Raw genomic sequence first — 20,896 nt, forward strand, 5'->3', positions numbered from 1 at the left:
GCAGGAAAGTTGATGTTCCAGGTCGGGACTGAAGAAGGGTCCTGACCCGAAACGTCAACTTTCCTGCTCCTCTGATGCTGCCTGGCCTGCTGTGTTCCTCCAGCTCCACACTGTGTTATCTCTGACTCCAGCATCAGCAGTTCTTGCTATCTTTGGACTTATACTGTCAATGGTAAGGCCCTAGGGAGTGTTGCTGTGAAAAGAGACCTAGGTATGCAAATGCATAGTTCCTTGAAAGTGAAGTCACAGGTGAAGAAGGCGTTTGGCATGCTTGCCTTCTTTGGTCAGAACACTGAGTATAGGAGTTGGGAGCTCATGTTGCGGCTGTACAGGTCATTGGTGAGGCCTCTTTTAGAATACTGCGTATAATTCTGGTTACCCTTCTATAGTAAGGATGTTGTTAAACTTACGAGGGTGCAGAAAAGATTTACAAGGATGTTGCAGGGACTGGAGGATTTGTGCTATGGGGAGAGGCTGAATAGGCAGTGGCTTTTCTCCCTGGAGCATTGGAGGCTGTTGGGTGACCTTATAGAGTCATGAGGGGCATTAATAGAATGAATAGCCAAGGTCTTTTTCCTAGGTTGAGGGAGTCCAAAAGTAGAAAGCATAGATTTAAGGTGAAATGGGAAAGATTTAAAAGGGACCTAAGGGGTAACTTTTTCAAGCAGAGGGTGATGCATGTACGGAACGAGCTGCCAAAGGAAGTGGTGGAGGGGGTACAATTACACTTAAAAGGCACCTGAATGGGTACATGAATAGGAAGGGTTTAGAGGGTTAAAGGCCAAATGCTGGCAAATGGGACTAGGTCAGATTGGGATGTCTGGTCTGCATGGACGAGTTGGACCGATAGGTCTGTTTCCATACAGAAATGACTCTATAACTTCTGAGTGAGTTTTTATGAAGAGAATCTGTGGAATAAATCTTTTATTCCTTTAACGATGCCTTCATATACTGGTTTAAAAATTCAATACACGGTGTTTAGCTTTCCAATGAATGATTTTACTTAATAAAATCATGTGAGTTGGTAGAATGGGGTCATTGTGTAATTCTGATTATCTCATAGATTGGTGAATCCTTTGAAATGCAGACGGAAGCCTTTCTTCTCAGGAGTTGCTAGGCGAAGACAATTATCTAAGTTGATTGGTAAATGACTCGAGCATTTTTACTGAAAGGTTTTATAGTCTTTGATATTCTTTTGCTCTCACCAATTTTCTCCCTCCACCACCTGACGCTTCGACTCCTCAATGGGGCAATGTTTTCCTGAATACCAGCTCCCATTGATACTTTGATTTAAAGGATCATGATACATGTGTAAGCCTCGATTAGCTTGCAACCTATTTGAGTATGTGTGGTTTAACATCAGTATTCCAATCATTCCCTCAGTTAGTGCCTGGGCACTTGCACGTGACATTGCTGCCATTGGGAATGGGATTGGGAATGTTTACCAACACTAGCTTGCATATTTATTTTTGGGTTGTAGCCTTGAGGAAACATTTATATGATGTGAAGTTGAATATAAGAGCAAAGAGGTTATGATGGAGCTGTAGATAATGTTAGTTAGTTAGATTCCACTATGAAGGGGAGTTTGATATGCTGCGGTTGTTTACCTTAGAGCAGTGGAGGAGAGGGTGGACTGGAGATGGAGGTGAGATGACTTGGATGAAGGAAGTGAATGTACTGTAGCCAAGTTTGCAGATGGCACAAAAATAGTTGGAAAGGCAAGTTCAGGATCATAGAATCCCTACAGTGTGGAAACAGGCCCTTTGGCCTAACAAGTCCACCCCGACCCTATCCCCCTCATCTACATACCCCTGAACACTACAGGCAATTTAGCATGGCCAATCTACCTAACCTGCACATCTTTGGACTCTGGGAGGAAACCAGAGCACGTGGAGAGCGTGCAAACTCCACACAGATAGTTGCCTGAGGGTGGATTCAAACCCAGCTTCCTGGCGCTATGAGGTAGCAGTGCTAACCACTGAGCCACCGTGCCACCTATTTAGAAAAAGGGATGGTGTGGAGGATTACAGGGAGAATACAGGAGAGTCATAGAAGTTTACAGCACGGTAGCAGGCCCTTTGACCCAACTTGTCTATGCCACTCAGTTTTTACAATTAACCTAGTCCTACTTGACTGCATTTGGACCATATCCCTCCATACCTAAACCATCCATGTACCTGTCCAAATGTTTCTTAATAATGAAATTGTACCCGCCTTCACCACTACCTCTGGCAGGCCGTTCCAGACACTGTGTGCTAAAATTGCCCCACTGGACCCTTTTGTATCTTTTCCCTCTCACCTTAAACCAATGCTGTCTCGTTTCAGACTCCTCTACCATGGGGAAAAGCTGTTGGCTACCTACCTTATTTATGCCTGTCATGACTTTATAGACCTCTATAAGATCACCCCTCAGTCTCACAGAGAGATATTGATATGTTAAATAAGTGGGCAAGAAGATGGCAATTTAATATGGGAAAATGTGAAGTTATTCATTTAAGATGAAACAAGAACCAAAGAGCAGAATATTATTTAAATGGAGAAAAACTGCAGACATCTACCATATAGAGGGACTTGTGGGTACATATGCATGAAATACAGAAAGCTAGCACACAGATTTCTCAGGAAGGCTAGTGAAATGTCAGCCTTTATTTCAAGGGGATTAGCGTATAAGCATAGGGAAGTGTTACCACAGCTCTACAAGGTGCTGGTGAGAGCTCCTCTGGAGTAGGCCAGAAATCACACAACACCAGGTTATAGACCAACACACTTATTTGAAATCACAAGCTTTCGGAGTCTTACTTGGACTATAACCTGGTGTCATGTGATTTCTGACCTTGTCCACCCCAGTCCAACACCAGCACCTCCACATCATCTGGAGTACTGTGAGCAGTTTTGGTCCCCTTATTTGAGGAAAGATATTTTATTGGAGGCAGTTCAGAGAAGGTTCACTAGGATGGTTACCAGTATAGAGTGACTGTCTTACAAGCAAAGGCTAAACAGGCTGGGAATCTACTTATTGGAATGTAGAAGAATGAGAGGTGATCCCATTAAAACATATTGGATTCTTAAGGGGTTTGACAGAGTAAATATACTGGAAGAATGTTTCCCCTCAAGGGAGAGTCCAACAACAGGGGGTATAGTCTCAGAATTAAGGGCTGCCAATTTAAGACTGAGATCTTGAGGATTTTCTTCTGAGCGTTGAGAGTCTTTGGGTCACCTTGCCACAGACAGCTGTGGAGCAGAGTCCTTGTGTATATTTAATACTGAGAGAGATAAGAATTTTTGATCAGTAGGGGAATTATGGGGAAAGGGGAGGAGAGTGAACGTGAGGAATGTTGGATCAGTGATGATTGTATTGAATGGCGGAGCAGGCTTGAGGGGCTGAATGGCCTCGTCCTATTCCTTTTTTTAATAGTCACACAGTCTTATAGGTGCTCAGATTTCTGAGGGGATTAAATGGGATAGAACAGAAAACCTTTTCCCTTTACTCGAGGGATCAGTAACCAGGGGCACAGTTTTAAGGTTGGGAGCAGGAGGCTTATAGGGGATTTTAGGAAAAGTATTTTTATACAGAGGGCTGTGGGTATCTGGAACTTATTGCCTGGAAGCATGGTAGAGGGGGAGCCCTCAAAAGACATTTCAAAATCGTTTAGATGAACACTTGACACGTCATAGCATTCAGGGCTGGAAAGTAGGATTAGAGTAGATCAATGTTTGATGACTGATGTGGACGTGACAGGTCGAAGGGTCTGTTTCTATGCTTTAAGAAAACTCTATGATTCTATAACATTTTACTACATATATAAAAAAAGGTAACGTTGACTTTCATTATGAGTATCCCAAACTGCATTACACTAAGTGGAATGTTTTTGCATTGTAATTACAGTGGAAAAGTCAGCAACATGACAGCTACGTTGGATTAGACCTGTAAGGATCAGACAAATCAATTTTTGTCACGTTGATTTAGGGATGAACATTGATCAGGATGCCATGGATGATTTCACTGCTTCTTTGAAATTGTACCATGAGATTTATTACACATCCCTGAGAGCGTAGGCAGTGCCTCATATTAAAGCCTCATCAGAATGATAACACCTCTGAAAGTGTCATGCTCCTTAAGTACTGAAATGGAGAGGCATTGGCTGGATTATGTGCACATGTCTCTGAACTCCAGTTTCATCGTGACCTTTTGACTCAGATATATTAACATATGTAGATGTATAAAGGTAGGCATAGGTGTATCTGAACAGATGTTATGAGAAGATAAACAACCCAAACCAGTTGGTGCAGTAAAGCTGGAACATCAAAGATTAGAAATTCCATCCTTGATATTTCATGCACTTACCTCTGTGGGCTCAAACTGCTAATCAGACTTGTACACAAGCTTTATCCTGTGGAGATAGAGTTGTATGGTGTCCTTAGTGTGACTTTTAATGGATTTGTCAAGTCATGTCTAAATAAGCTGATTTAATGAGCTATCTTATGCAATGGATAAGGAAGTGTCTGTGTATTTTTTGTAATGAAAATTCTTTGATACAATAAGAACTTCTTCACAATACGGAGAGCATATGGAATTGGGATCAATTTAATGGCATGAGTAGAGAATTGGTTAGGGTTTAGGAGATGGAAAGTATGGATATCGGAATAGTTACCGCAGAGCTATTATAGGCAGGAGACCTTTCGGCCTGTCGTGTCTGCACCAGCTCTCTAAATGAGTGTTTCAATTAACGCCACTCTCCTGCATTCTCCCTGTAATCCTCCACGCCACTCCTTTTTTAAAAAGGCTGTGTTTATTTTCAGCACCATTGATGGGTGGCGCAATGATTGCGCATATGCACAAGTGCAACTTTGCATTGCCACACCTTGGCAGTTGCCAGGAACAAAGATGGCGTTATCCATAGAATCACACTGCGGAGTGCAGTCAAACTTCAGAGAGTAGCTTTTGGACAGGTTGTAAAATCTGCCATTAATCAATCTTCATTCATAGCAAAATCATATCATTTTTGTTTCTTTTACAAATTACTTTAAATCCTATTCTCAATCCTTCCACAAGTGGGAACAATTCCTTCCTATCTGCTCCATCCAACCCCTCATGATTTTGAATACCTCTATCAAATCTCCTCTTGGCCTTCTCTTTGAGGAAAACAATCCTAACTTCTACCTTCATAGCCATAATTGCTCATCTGTGGAACCACTCTCATAAGTCTTTTCTGCACCCTCTGCAAATGTCTTATGTCTTACGTCCTCCTAAGTGTAGCACGTAGAACTGGAGGGAGTACTCCAGCTGAGACTGAACCAGTGACTTTTCCAAGTGCAAACTAAGCTCCTTGCTGTTTACTCTTTGCGCCTGTTAATAAAGTCTAAGGTACTGCAACTAAGGTTTTCTGAAGAAGGGTCTAGACACGAAAAGTCAGGTTTCCTGCTTCTCTGATGCCGCTTGGCCTGCTGAGTTCATCCAGCTCTACACCTTATTATCTCAGATTCTCCAGCATCGGCAGTTCCTACTATCTAAGGTACTGCATGTTTTATTCACTATGCTATGAATCTGTCTTGTCCGTTTTAATGACTAATGTTCATACAAACCCATATCCTTCTGCACCTGCAGCCCCCTTAGAATTGTGCCCTTTATTTATTTTGTTTCTCCCATCAAAATGAATCACCTCACATTTCTCCAAAATGAACTTCATCTGCCACCTCCCTGCATGTTCCATCAAATTATCTGTCCTTTTGAAGTTCCACTCTATCTGCCTCAAAGTTTGCAGTACTTACAAGTTTTGAACCATCTACAAATAGTCTTCACCTTCATAACTTAATGTAGAGCATTAAAGCCATTCTGAACTTTAAAGCATTCTAACTGCATGTTTATTCCTCTAATAATCATGTAGAGTTTCTACCCCTTCATCAATAATTTGCAAAGCAGTCAAAAGAATTACTGACTCTTTTTCAAATATCAGTATAAACAGTAGGCGTTTGAGCTTGTCCTTTCAATAAGATCTTAGCAATTTTGCAAACTAACTATACATCTGTCTCTGCCCCAAAATTCTTCATGTCTTTTGGTTGATATATATTATGTTAATTTTATACATAAGTGCTATATGAACATGTAGTCCAATCAGCATTATACCTCAACTGAACAAATGAATGAATTAGCTTTATTGTCACATATATTCAATGAGCACAGTGGAAAGTTTATATGTCAACACCTACAGCACCATCTTAGGTACAAAGGTACCTAGGTACAACTTCTTTAGTTACAAGATCTTATAAAATAGAGAAATAAAATGTCCAGCATTGCAGAGATAAAAGTCTAGAATAGCCGTCCTGGGATTCCTGGGAATGCTGAGATCCTGTTCAGAAGAAGGGCCACTGGACCCGAAATGTTAACTCTGCTTTCCCTCCACAGATGCTGCCAGGCCTGTTGAGTTTACTCAGCGATTTCTGTTTTTGATCCTAACTCCCCATGCTGTTCGGTCCCCATTCCATTACCAGTCACCTCCAGACCTGAGCTGCTAAAGACAAAATTAATTTTTTTGTTTCTATGCTATGTACGATTCTGTACGGTGTGAAACATCCTTTGGAGGGGGTTGGGTTTCTTCTCTTCACGGTTGGTTACCATTCTGTGTGATTGGTTTGTTGCTGGTGACATTAAGTTAGAGTTTAATGAGGCAGATTGTAAGCCTGAGGTGATGTCTTTGCTGAAGGGCGAGCGCTTTTATCAACAAAGGTCCTCATTAACTGCCTGCGCTTTCAAACATCTGCTTAGAAAACACAGTTCTTCTGCAAAACCAGGTTGCCTTCTGTGGCCATGTAATCACGATGTTGGTTTTCCCAAAATAAAATAGCCTAAAATCTGGATTCCAGACCTGTTAGTGTTTACAGAAGCATTGACACTTAATGTCCTACAAATGGATCAGGAAAGTCCAGTTGTCAATACAGAGAGGTACCGAAAAGATCAAGGTTAACTTTTTTCTCTGCTGTATACACATGCCCTGTTTTAAACTATGGCCACTGCGAAATGCAAGCTGTCTTCAGTTGCTATGATTGATATTATCATTTTTTTGGAGCGTGGAACCAAAACTTTCTGGAAGGAAATAGCATTCTGAATCAGGGCGTGTGTGTTGAGGATTGCTGACTGAATTGTCAAAGTCACGTGTCTTTCGTCGTTGGAAATCTCTGTTCAAATTCAAACTCGCATTGGAGATTAACCTTTCATTAAAGGCTTGTTACTGGGGATGTGAGTGGCATTAGTGACTGGCAGAGTTTGCATTCAGAAGATTCAGTTGTTTTAAAGTGGACTGACCTGAGGTGATGAACTGGCCAGGAACCCCAGATTGCATTCGAAAGTGACAGTGAAACATTGAGCTCTTCAGAAATGTAAGTAATCACCATCCAATTAACATGTAGCAAGGCTCATAAATTGGGGCAGCAGCCTTTTTTGGAATGTAGGCACTAATTTTCTACAGGCAAAAAAAGATTAGGATCCAATTTGTGCACAGAAAGATCCCACAGTGTGTAAATTAGATCTTGGATGAAATATAACTGCTGGTAGCACTCTGGTCTTCTTTGAATAGGACTGGAAGATTCCTTTGATCCACCGCCAACAAACAGAAAAGAAAGTTGTGTTTATTTATTGCCCAAATTTACTCAAGTTGCTCTGCAAGAGCATCATAAAACATAGAGACACATAAGCGATTATTTGACCAGATGACCAAATGTTTGGTCAGAGGTAAGTTTAAGGAGTGCCTTAAAGGAGGATGGTGAGGTAGAGAGACGGAGAGGTAATGGGATGCAATTCCAAATCTTAGGACCCAAGCAGCTGGAGACACAGCCACTGTTTTGGGGCATTTAAAATTGGGTGCCTCAGTGAGGGAGTGGTGGGCTTGACAAGATTACAATATAAGGAGGGAATGAGACCATGAAGGATGTTGAAGACATATTGGAGAATTTTAAAATCAAGGCATTGTTCAACTGGGAGGCAATGTAGATCAGCAAACACAGGGACAACGGATGAATTGGATTTAGTACAAGTTAGGTGACAGGCAACAGAGTTTTGGATGGAGTTTAAGTTGGAGATGTGAGAAGCCTGCTAGGAATGTGTCAGTGTACGTTGGTCTGTAGCTAACAAAGGCACAGATAAGTACTTCAGCAGCAGAAAGTAACAATGTGCAATGGTATGGAACAGAAGCAGGAGAATGGCACTCAGTCATAACGCTCATATGGAGAGCCAATGCAGACATGATGGACTGAATGGCCTCCTCCTGCACTACAACATGTCTGTGATTCTGAGGTGAAGCTGATATAGTTCCAGAGTTAGGTGTTAATTGGTTGATCTAGTCGATCTTGGTGTTGGTGAGGATATGACATTGGCAGCTCAACATTGGATCACATTTGGCAGCATGGCTGTGAATAGATTGGTTCAGCTTCAGAGAGTTGACAGGGAGAGGGACGGGGACAGTGACTAGCGGATGGAGTTTTTGACACTGTGCATGAACAATAGCTTTGGTTTTCCCTGTGTTTAGTTGGAGGATGTTTCTACCTATCCAGCTTTGAATGATAGGTAAGTGGCTTAACAATTTAGAGAAGAGTAGAGGAATCAAGAGAAGAAATGGTGATTAACAGTGTGTGTGTCATAAATTTACACATGAACACTGGCAGCATTTCAGGATAATATCACCAAGGGGGAACATGTAGATGGGAAATAACTTAACCTCACTTTACAATCCTTCATTCCTTAAACTTAACAACTGGAAGGATACAACATAATCTCACAATTCATTCTCTGATAATGCAGTACTGCCTCGATATTGTGCCCAAGTCTCTGGAGTGGGAATTAGAATAAAACCTCTGGCTCAGGCTATCACTAGTGAAGGACTAACATTCACTTAACTCATACTAAATTTTGCAGTACCATGACAGGTCATTAAGCTCAAAAAGTCTACACTGGCGTCTACAATTCTCCTCCCTCCTATTATATCTCAGTCTGACAACAAACAAGCTTGTGAGCATATGAGCATTACTGTTAATTAGGATAGTAATTTTGACACATCATCTAACAGCATCCAGGGTTAGGAATTATAGGACAAAACTTGCATTTATATGGCACATTTTATTATGTTAAAATAACCCTGGACATAGGGGTAAATAGGGGTGTAAAGTAGCTTATTGAAGAGATGCGTTTAAAGTAAACTGTTAAAAAGTTAGGAAAGATGCAGCAAGAGGAAGAAAGTAAGAAAACCAACTGTGGGCAAAAGGCTGAAGATTGCAGGGCAGGGCTGAGCAGTGTGATGTGAACCAGCATGGATTTGGTGATAATGTTTGCTTATTTCACAGCACTGCTTTCGCAGAGTAACCCTGAGAATTCCCCAAGTGAATTGAACACAGCAGAAAGCTCTTAGGTTTGGTGGAATTGTATGGCAGGCTGTGTTTTGTATTAGAACTCCTTGTGTCAAATCCCTGCTGTCAGCAGTTGCTGGAGGGGTTTATGTTCCACACAGGTTTCGGGTGCTTTCCAAGCCTCTGTCTTTAAATCACATCACAGCCACTGGAGAAGGTACATAGATTAATATCTTTGAAATAATGGCACACCTGCAAACCAGTCAACATAGACAATATCTCTGGAATGCACCCAACTGTCTGGTCTGGGTCTACTGGAAGTGAATCTAAAATCAAGCCGCACTGTTGAAAGTGTGATCATTTTAATGAGGCAATAAGCCTTGACTCCATTTTTCTTTCATGCGCGGGTAAGAGATTCCACAACTCTACCTCAAAGAAGAGCTCAGCCTGGTGTCCTTTAACATATTTATCTCTTGACTAACTTTATAATAAAAGAGCGAATCCAGTCAGTGTTCCATTGCTGTTTGTGAGACCTTGCAGAATGCAACTCGCCTGCTGTGTTTCTCTACAATACAATGATGACTGCACTTCCAGAAAGTATTTTGGCAGTGTAGGGCTTGACTCCTGCAAGGTGCTGCATGAGTATGCATTTTTCTTTCTGAGGCACTGTTAGATACAAAGATGATCGATTTGTTCTCTCCTGGCTGACCTATCACTTTGTTCTCTCCTGGCTGACCTATCACTTTGTGCTATCACCCTGCGCATGGTGATCTATCTTCCCTCCCAGGCCAGCCAAGTCTGGTTGTTAAAAGTTGTGTCCTTGTTTTCAAAAGCCTCGCTTGAAAACAAAATCCTTGAAATCACTGGCCTTGCTTCTCCTTATTCCTGTTATCACCATCAGCACTCCTCCATTTCTGCCCCCTTGTGCATTCTTGATTTGGTGGCTATGTCTTAACTGCTTAAGAGCCTAAGCTCTAGAACACCCTCTCTCAACCGTTCCCCTCCCTATCTCTGTCTCACCCCTTTAAGGTACACGTTAACATCTACTCCTTTATCAAGTGTTCGATGACCAGTCCAAAGATCTGCTAATGTAATTTTGATCTGATAATGCTCCCCACACAGCACCTCCCCACCCCCAAAATGCTTTGGGACATTTTATTAATTTGAAGGTGTGACCTAAATGCAACTTGTTATCTGATACTTGATGCATACACCTAGAATAATCTGCTTCACTGGCATGCTGCCAGTGAGTTTAGTGAGATTTTATTTTGCCACTGTTGATGAACATTCTTTCCAAGCATCCTAGCATTAGCGCACAGATGTAGCGTTAACACGCAGACGTGATAAAATCTGAGCCACACATAATAATCAGTACCCATTCAGACAAGACGGATGAACTACGGTTACACTCTACTTGAAAGCCTTTTTATCCTCGTTGAACCCCTGGCAGCAACTAGTGTAGTCAAGTGAGTTAGGCAGTGAGAAACAGTGGAGGGCAATCCCAGAGCAGAATCATGGCTTTGATGAAAATTGTACATTTATTGTCTGAGTAAAACCAAAGAAAAATTTAGCTGCCGAAAGTTCCATTTCTATCTACTTCAAGAAGCAGAAAGCCTAGATAACCAACAGCCCAATGAAAACTGTCAGCGTATGATTCAGCACTCTGACCATGCTTTTTGCATTCCTTCCTCTCTTAGGGCTGTAGTCACTGGGCTGGAACAATTCATTGTTCGTCGCCTGGCTTTGGTGAGCTTAAAAATTTGTTGGAACTCCTCGAGTTTGACAGTTGTTTTAACCCAGCTGTGGTTGGCTTAGTTTTACATGAACCCTTACTCACCTCAAATAGTCTCTGAGGAACTTGTCCGTTTACTAAACATTTCCCACCATTGACTGTACAGTAGGGGGAAAAAAAACTTTTTGGGCCTCCTGTTTCCATGACGAGAATTGCTAGCGAAAAGAAAATCAGGATACCCCCTGTTAAGTTTGTTATTTAAGAAAACAAGAAAGCATGTATCAAAAGGAAGGCAGGCTCTTAATGGAGCTAAGAATTGTTGGGTGAAATATAGATGCGTGCAACTGTCATACCCATTCAATAATGCTTCCCACCATCCCACATCCTCCTCAATAGTTCAGTGATAGCAAATAATTCATTGTGGAGTTCACTCCTGTGTCGTTTTGAGGGAGTTCAAATTGCTGATAACATCTGAAGAATTGCTGGCAGGAATTCTGAACTCAGCACATCCAGGAGCCTGGGTCGCTGAAAAATTTAAGCTCATTGGTCAGCTCACTCAGGCCTTCTAAGACGGAAGATTGTGGCTTCATGTCCTGTTCATAGATCGTAGATCATAGAATTCCTACAGTGTGGAAGCAGGCTGTTTGGCCCAACAAGTCCACACCGACCCATCACCGACTGTTGCTGAGGACTAACTTGAGCAGTGAAGGAGTGGCGCACTATTTTGGATGAGACGTTAAGTGAATTCTCCCATCTGCTTTCTCAGGTGGGTGTGAAAATCCCATGGCATATTGGAAGGAGAGCAAGTGATTTCTCCTGACCAATATTTGTCTCTCACTCATTATCAGTAAAACTAGTCATCTGGTTCTCATCACACCACTGATTTTGAGTCCTTGCTTTGTTAAAATTGGCTGCTTTCAGTTCTAAAATCCGATATTTCAAGAGTATTTCATTTGGCTGTAAACTAATTTGGGACACCCTGGCAATGTGTGCAAGCCGTGAGATGTAGTTGTGCAGCAGTGTTAAATATCTGAGTGCACATAGAGTATGTGTAAGTTTTAATTATTAAGTAATAGTTAGTAGGTGAGAAACTAACGTGTGTGATGAATTGCATTGCGTATGGGGCTAGTGGTGTAGCTGGTAGAATGTGGCATTTAAAAATGCATTCATTGGCCTTGACTGTTCATGTGAGGGTCGTGAGCTTTTGCAGCACTGCATCTAGATCTTTGGGGGTTTGAATCTTGGCATTGAGTGCTCTGAGTGTGTGTGAAGAGCCTTCTGCAGATACAGGACATCTCCCCTCTACATGGCTGGCATAGGTAGCACTATAAATTTGCATCTTTATCTTTGAGGTTAGCACTTTTGCATCTTCAACTTCATTCTGCTTTCCCCTTTGCTGGTCATCCAGCAACCTGCACTATTTGCCAAGGCAGCATGTGGGAATCTTCTTTCCAGAAATTTCGACTGACGGCCTTGAAGATTACTTAGGTTTCAGCTTCCCTGTGAAGGTGAAGCAAACTTCCTCTTATTGCTCTGGCACCGCACTCTGGACAATGACAGACAGCAAGTGTGCAGCAAGGTTTTACTTCTTCTTTGAGTTAAGAAGTTAGAGGTCCAATCTACCTTTTCAGGTGAACATAAAAGACCCTGTGGCTCTGTTCAAAGGACAGGAGAGATTTCCATCAATCAACTTCACCAAGTAAAGGACCAATCTTTATCAAAGTGCTTTAACAAGTACTTTTGTGGTTGGAAAGAGCTTGGGGACATCCTGAACTCATGAAAGACACATGTCTTCTGCCTTTTTATCTTGCCCTGTCTTTCCCTCTATCAGCCTCTGTCTTTCTGTTAAAAGAATTTCCACCTGATCCTTATTAATGATTTGAAAGGGGCCTCATTTGAACATCCCATCTGAAAAGTGGTACCTGGTAGTGCAGCATTCCTCATCATTGCACACTTAGATTGAGTTCATGTCATGAAAGAGAACTTAAACTGAAACTGAAATTTATTCAGAATTGTTATATTGGAATTGAGTTTCCTTTTAATTGTCCAGCATTTACAATTTCAGCCAAAGAATATTGAAACATTTTTATCCCTTCTTTTCTCACACCCTTGATTCTATTTGGGTTTAGTTGACCTGTTGTTGGTTGCCATTTTGATTGATTTCTTGACCATTCTCTGAATTAAATGTTTGCAGGTAGTTTTAGCTGGTCTTATTGTGTGATGAAATTCATTCTAAAGATATGTTGCTCTTGTCCTATGCTGTCATTAGAGAGAACAAGTGGTGATTTTAACCTGAGGGTTGCCACACCTCAGGTGAAGTCTTCATGGTAACCTCAACTGGTGGAGGAATTGAACCTGTGTAATTGGTGTCACTCTGCATCATAAACCAGCCATCCAGCCAACTCAGCTAACCGACCCCCTTGTAAGGGGTGATGTTTGATATAATTCTGACATGAGTAAAAGAGATGATGCCAGTGTAAAATCATTATGTGAAGAGAGAAGCCATAGACACTACACCAGAGAAAGGTATTTAATAACCGACTCTGTGCAGATGTAAATAAAGGACTGTGGCAGTGCATAAGGAGTTGAAGAGCTTTATGTAGTGATAAGGAGCAAGCAATCTCAGGAACGATGTATATGCAGGTACCCACAGCCTGAGATACTCCAGACTGGTGTCTGAGTGTGCAGGTGGCAGAATTAGTTTGAAACACAAGAGAAAGGCGTTGCAGATTATCCCAAATCTTTGTGCAATGAAATGCACACAGGCATACTTTCAGCATAGGTCATTGAGTAACCATCATGACTGGGAATCCTGATTGATGTGCTCTTCTGAACTCAGTTATGCATCAGTCTGCACTTAAATGTCAGCCTAGATTATGTGCTGTAGTCACTGGAGTGGGAATTAAAGCAACAGTCTTCTAACCCAGAGATGATAGTATTACCAGTGAGCAGTGGTTAATAATTGGGAGTCAAATCCTAACTGATTTCCCCTACCTGACAGAAGGATGTTGGAGTTAATTGCAGCACTCCCACTACATAATAGAGATTGAGTGCTGAGCTCACACCAGAGACTAAATGTGGAATTTTCAATCTACTTGAATAAATCACCCGCTCCAATGAGCCAATGGAGGATACAAAATGTAGCAACCTTTGGAAAATGTGGCTCCATGTGTTGGTATGGCTATGAGAAATCAGGTAGGAAGATAATGAGTACATTGGCAAATGTGACTCAGTGGTAATGTCCCTACACCTGGGCCAGAAGGTCAGGATTTATCTCCCACCTGCTTATGTCATAACTTTGCTGAACAATCTGTCTTCAAAATAAATAAATAGCAAGAGAAAAAGTCTTGCAGTGCAGTGGTAGTGTGTATACCTCTAGCCCAGATGTTCCAGGTTCAAGTCCCACTGGCTGAAGATCATGTGATCATAAGATCTAGGAGTAGAAATAGGCCATTTGACCTATCAAGTCTGCTCTGCCATTTAATCATGATTGATATATTTCTCAACCCCATTCTTCTGCCTTCTCCTTGTAACGTTACAAATCAAAATTCAAGCCCTTCATTCTCAGGAACATTCTTGTTGACCTCCTCTGGACTCCCTTCAATATTGACATGTCCATCCTTAGATATGGGACCTACAGCTGCTTGCAATATTCCAAATGTGGTCTAACATCCCTTCTCTTGTACTGTAGCCCTCTTGAAATAAATGCCAATATTGCATTTGCCTTGCTACCTGCCAACTGATCCTGCACATTAACCTTAAGAGAATCCTGAATTAGGACTCATAAGTCACTCTGTGCTTCAGATTTTCAGCGCCTTTCCCCATTTAATGAATAGTCTGTGCCTCTATTCTTTTTATCAAAGTGCATAACCTCACACTTTCCCATATTGTATTGCATCTGGCACTCCTTTGCCTACTCTCCGTCTGTCCAAGTCCTTCTGCAGCCCTCTTACTTCCCTAACACTAACTGTCCCTCCACCTATCTATGTGTTGTCTGCAAACTTAGTGACAGTACCCTCAGTCCAGATCTTTAGTGTATAATGTGAATAGCTGTGATCCCAACTCTGACCCCTGTGAGACTCCACTGGTCACCGGCTGCTATCCTGAAAAAGACCTATTATCCTCACTGTCTACCTTCTGCCAGTCAGCTAATCCTCTATCCGTGCCTGTACCTCACCCCTAACACCATGGCCTATTATTTTATTTTCAGCATCTTGTGCAGCATCTTGTCAGAGACCTTATGGAAATCCAAGTAGACAATGTCCACTGGCTCTCCTTTGTCTAACTTGCTCATTATCTCCTCAAAGAATACTAACAGATTTTTCTGGTATGGCGTCCCCTTGATGAAGCCATGCTAACTCAGCCCTATTTCACCACGCACTTCCAAATACTCCACAATCTCAACCTTAACAATGGACTGTAAAAGCTTAACAACGACCAAGGTTAGGCTAACTGACATATAGCTTCCTGTTTTCTCCTTCCTCCCTTTCTTAAACAGGAGTGTTACATCAGCCATTTTAAAACCTTCTGGGTGCCTCCCTGACTCCAGTGATTCCTGAAAGATCATAACCAAAGCCTCCACAGTCACCTGAGCTATCTTCTTCACCACCTTCAGACCATTCAGCTTCTCCTGCACCTTCTCCTTAGTGATTGTTACTGCATTCACCTCTGCCCCTTAACTCTCTTGAAGATCTGTTATGCTACTGGTGTCTTCCGCTGTGAAGATTGATGCAAAGTGACCATTTAGTTCCTCTGCCATTTCTTTGTTCCCCATTACTATTTCTCCAGCCTCATTTTCCAGTAGTCCAGTGTCCACTCTTGTCTCTCTTACTTTTTATACCTAAAAAAAAACTCTTGCAATTCTTCTTTTATATTCTTAGCTAGCTTACCTTTCATCTTCTTCCCCTTATTGCTTTTTTAGCTGACTTCTGCTGGTTTTTGAAGGATTCCCAATCTTCTAGCTTCCCATTAATCTCTACCACACTTTGTGCTTTCTCTTTTGCATTTATGCTGTCCTGAACTTCCCTTCTCAACCATGGTTGCCTTGCCCTCCCCTTAGTATGTTTCGTCTTCCTAGGGAAGAATTTCTGCTGTGCCTCACAAACTTGCCCCAGAAACCCCTGCCATTGCTGCTCCACTGTCTTCCCTACTGGGCTCCCCTTCCAATCAACTTTGGCCAGCTCCTCCCTCATGTCTTTGTAGTTACCTTTACTCAATTGTAGTACCGTTACATCTGATTCCAGCTTCTCCCTCTCAAACTGTGAGGTGAATTCTATCATATTGTGGTCACTGCTCCCTTGGGATTCCTTCACCTTAAACTTTCTAATCAAATAAGCCTCATTTCACATCATCAAATCCAGAATTGCTTGCTCTCTAGTGGCCTCTACCACAGGTTGCTCCAGAAAGAACAATTTGTAGACTTTCCACTAATTCCTTTTCTTGGGATCCACTACCAACCTAATTTTCCGAGTCCACCTGCATACTTAAGTCCCCGGGAGATCTGATGTAATATCCTTAAGCAGGTCGATGTTTTCTAAAAAAAATCTGATCATAAAATTGTAAATGACCAAATTAAGTTAGCCAATGTGAATTATTTCTGATTTATTGTTTCTTACTTCTTGGCTAATCAAAGTGTGATCATAAATGATGACCACTAACCCCACTCAGTGCTGAGCTAGCGGAGACAGCAGGAGAAACAGTTAGGATTTGTTTTGCACTGCAAGTAGACAAGCAACCCTGGGTGCTCTGTAAATCCAAGATGCCGAAGGACATCAAACCAAAACTGGAGACATTGGGACTTAGACCTTCCTCAAAATAGTAAGTGTTAAGGAGAATCTAGAAGGAAGAGAATAAGGCGGAGAAGTTTTGGGAAGGAACTCTGGAGTTTAGAACTAGACAGTGAAAACAAAAAGCTGTGAAAAGGTAACCCACTGTCTTGCTCCTTGAGGGGAATTGTGTGGCCCTGCTAATATTGCCTTTGTTTTCTTTGCAGGCCAAGTACGCAGGGCTCATCTTCCATCATGAAGGCTGGCCTCTCTGTGTCCATGAGAAAGTAGTGGTGCAGTTAGCATCATTGCACAGGGTTCGTCTGAAGTCTGGAGATTTTTACATACAGATTGTACCACAAGGGAATCAATCTGCAAAATTAGTGCTAAAATGTCTTTCTGGAAATGGACACTCCTTAGAAGAAGTTCCTGTCCCCGAGTGTGCCTACCCAAACATCTTCACCATGGAATTTCTCGAAAGTGTAAATCATGAGAGGAACTGCTCCCTACACAGTTGTCTTCTAACAAGTGGCACTGCTGTTCTGAGGGTACATTGGAAGAATATAATTAACCCTGCATTTGTTACCAAGCCAAAAGCCATACTGACCCAATCCTACCACAGTTCAGTTCACCATGACCAGTTGATAGATACCAGCGTCACTAGGGAAATGATGCCTCAAAAAACGGAAAACAGGAAATCCCCAGACCATTACCTGACTGGCGATGCAATGCTGTCATCGGAGAAATCAGCAATTTTGGAAGATAAAATTACCTGTGGGACTCATTCATCAGGGAGCATCCAGTCTTTCAAAAGCGGTGTCACGCAGGATCCTTCCAAAGGATTTAATGAAGGAAATTGTTTATTGTTTCCACAAAACTCTGATGACACTGAAGTATCTCCTTTACCCGATTTAGTTCGACCTTTATCTGCAGACACTCCAACAGCTAATGGTGAAGTTCTGGTGGTTCCTGTGACTGAGAGCAGGATTAGTACAAAAGTTTTAACCTTTGCCACAGACCTAAGCAGTCCTTGTCAACGGCAGAAGCAACACCGGGATTCAGTGTATCTTGAAACAAGGCGCCTTTTCAGGAAATCATATATGGAGGCTTTGCAGAACCCAATGCAACTGGGCTTCAGTTCTGAGGAGTCTATTGTTGAGGAAGCCATGGGGCATAAAACTGAAGTGATCAGCAATGGAAGGCTGAGGTTACGTACGAACAGAGCTGGTGCGAAACAGAACCGTAAGCATGACCTACATGCTGATCAGTTGAAAACTAAAGGAAGGAATGAGGAAACTAGAATCAGCCAGCAAAGTCAAGACCAAAACGTGCCTGTGACACTTGCAGAGCGTTGTTCTGTCACTGACAGTAAAACCTGCCGCAGGAGATCCAAGTCCTTGGATTTGACCTCCAAGAGCTTGCAGAGTAAAGCACTAAGGACGAGATTCTCTTCCGGGGATTCCTCAAAAAATCCCAAAAAAGTAATAAATGGAAACTCAGGGGAGCTAGGGAGACAGGAGTCTGATGGGTGTTTAGCCAATACCAAAAGTGGGTCCACTTCTCCAGGTAAACACTGAATTTCAAATCAACTGTCTGATTTTGACAATTTACATAACCATCAAATCTTAAAAGGTATTAAAGGCAATACATCACTCAATGACTGTGGAATCTTTTGGTAGCAGCAAGTTAATTAAAGCAGGGAATTTTGGAGATGATTTTTGTATTGAATTTTGACTGAGTAAGTTCCGATATATTGGGTGCTTCTTCCTTCATAACTATAATAATTGTACAAAGTTTTCTTTTATATTACTCCATTGTTTATTGACTGAATGAAAGCTCTTCTGTACTGTTGTTCATATTGCAGAATTAAATGACTTTCAGTGTCGGGGTCACGTTTGGTGGGGGGCGGCGATGGTAGGGGGGTGGGCATTGTGACACCAGACAGATGCAAAATTGGTCTCATTGGGCTGGACAATCCCAATGTCAACCTCATTTCAGTTCTGAAACTCGGATCTGGTTGTGGTGGAATGAGAGATGTGATCTTCCTGGAAAAACTTCCAATTCAGAAGCTGTCTTAGGGAGCTGAGTTCACATCAGGATGGTATGTGGACCAGAGAAATGTCTAATGGAGGCCTGAGTTATGGGATTAGCTGAGGCAGGTAGGACAGTAGGAGAGCTAATCAAGATGCAAGTGTATCGATCAAGTTCTCAGTAGGTAGAACTGTTGATTTTGACAGGGTGTCCCTTCACAGGACTTGCATTGACTGTGGGATTTTTACTCTGGACAATCCCTATACTGGAGGATATAACTCTAGTGGATCCCAGCCTATTAATAGCAGACTGTAGCTAGAGGCAAGCTGCCTCTGCACATATTGGTAGTGCCTGTCCTATTGCAGGAAGATCCTATTTCCATTGGGAAAAGGCTCCCAAGTGATGTACTGCCTTGATGGAGATGACTGCTAACTTCCTTGTCTACCCAGCTCTGGGTAGATCCATGGAGGCAGAAATGCATCCATAAGTTGATGTAGCACGCCCCTTTTATCCAGTCTCTGCCCTTCCCCGAACATCTCACATGTCCAATTATGTATCTCTGCATTAGACCAAGAATATTCAACATTTCTGTGATGGGAGTATAGGACCAGGGTTCCTGGTCAGGATTGTTGGTACGATTCTCACGCAATTGGACAATGTATAAAGTCAGACACAAATGATTTTCTTGATAAGTTCAAGAAGGTAGCTCACCACCACCTTCTCAGGGGCAACTAGGGACAAGCAATAAATGCTGAACAGCCAGCAACTCCCACATCCCATAAGTGAATAAAAACAAAAGGCTTATTTACAGAATGTAGCAATACATATGTCAATGTTTAAATAATGCCTGACAACTGTATATCTTAATATAATTAAGATACTATTATCAAATATGATAATACAGCGATCTTTGTTAGATGACACAAGAGTTTGACAATCCTTCCCTGGGTCAAATAACAAAACCAATTAACTGAATGTTTCGTGCCTCATTTTGTCCACTGAGTTGCAGAACTGCAGCAGAGACAGAGACCCCTTTTCAACATAGATGTGTGGTTCGAGTAAGTCAGGGAGGGGAAGGGGTGATGGTGTTGATGTGGAGAGAATGGGTGTGAGCATTAGGTTGGAGATAGTGGGAGCAATTGGTTCAATTGTTGTGGGGGGGAATGAGTGGCCATTCTATTATCATGGACACAAGTTCCCAATTGGATAGCTATTTAGAAAGGGTGTGGCTCCAAATTCCAGCACCTTCAGGACAAGGTTGTGGTGAATTTAGCATCTTCCGGGATTTAGGTCACTAAAATCAGCTGGCATGTAATAGGCCAAATGCGTCACATAAAGACAGGGTGGTTAAAAAGGCATACAGCATGCTTGCCTTCCTTACTTCGTCCTTTGAGTATAGGAGTTGGGAAGTCATGTTGAAGTTGTACAGGACATTGGTGAGGCCTCTTCCGGGGTATGGTGTCCAATTCTGGTCACTCAGTTATAGGAAAGATATTGTTAAGCTAGAGCGGGTTCAGAAGAGTTTTACCAGGATATTGATGGGTATGGAAGGGTTTGGTTATAAAGAAAGGCTGGATAGGCTGGGACTTTTTCCACTGGAGTGTCGGAAGTTGACAGCTGACCTTATAGAGATTTATAAAATCATGAGGGATATAGATAGCGTTAATGTTAGGAGTGGATTCCCCTTGGATGAGGGACTTCAAGACTAGGGGGCATATTTTTAAAGTGAGAAGAGAGAGATTTATATAAGACATGAGGGGCAAATTTTTTACACAGAGGGTAGTTCATGTGTGGAATGAACTTTCTGAGGAAGCGGTGGATATGGTCACAGTTACAGCGTTTAAAAGACATTTGGATAAGTACATGAATAGGAAAGGTTTGGAGGGATATGGGACAGGAGCAGGCAGGTGGGACTAGTTTGGTTTGGGATTGTGTTCGGCATGGAGTGGTTGGACCGAAGGTCTGCTGTATGACTGTATGAAGAATAATACTTTGTAGTGAATACATAAATCTTGAGAAAAGTTCTTAGACTTAT

General features: G+C 42.0%; 1 protein-coding gene across 4 annotated transcripts in view; it reads left to right on the forward strand.

Moving 5' to 3' along the window:
• The window catches only part of zgc:158766 (uncharacterized protein LOC100009641 homolog), a 180,843-nt gene that overhangs the window by 68,347 nt on the left and 91,600 nt on the right, over window positions 1–20,896 (forward strand). For all 4 annotated transcript variants that reach the window (XM_048616664.1, XM_048616684.1, XM_048616677.1 and 1 more), the window contains exon 3: window positions 17,058–18,396. In XM_048616664.1, the coding sequence (XP_048472621.1) occupies window positions 17,058–18,396 (1,339 nt within the window). The remainder of the gene's footprint in view (window positions 1–17,057; window positions 18,397–20,896) is intronic.

The sequence above is a fragment of the Rhincodon typus genome, chromosome 2 (genome assembly GCF_021869965.1).
Source record: "Rhincodon typus isolate 14 chromosome 2, sRhiTyp1.1, whole genome shotgun sequence".
Lineage (NCBI taxonomy): Eukaryota > Metazoa > Chordata > Chondrichthyes > Orectolobiformes > Rhincodontidae > Rhincodon > Rhincodon typus.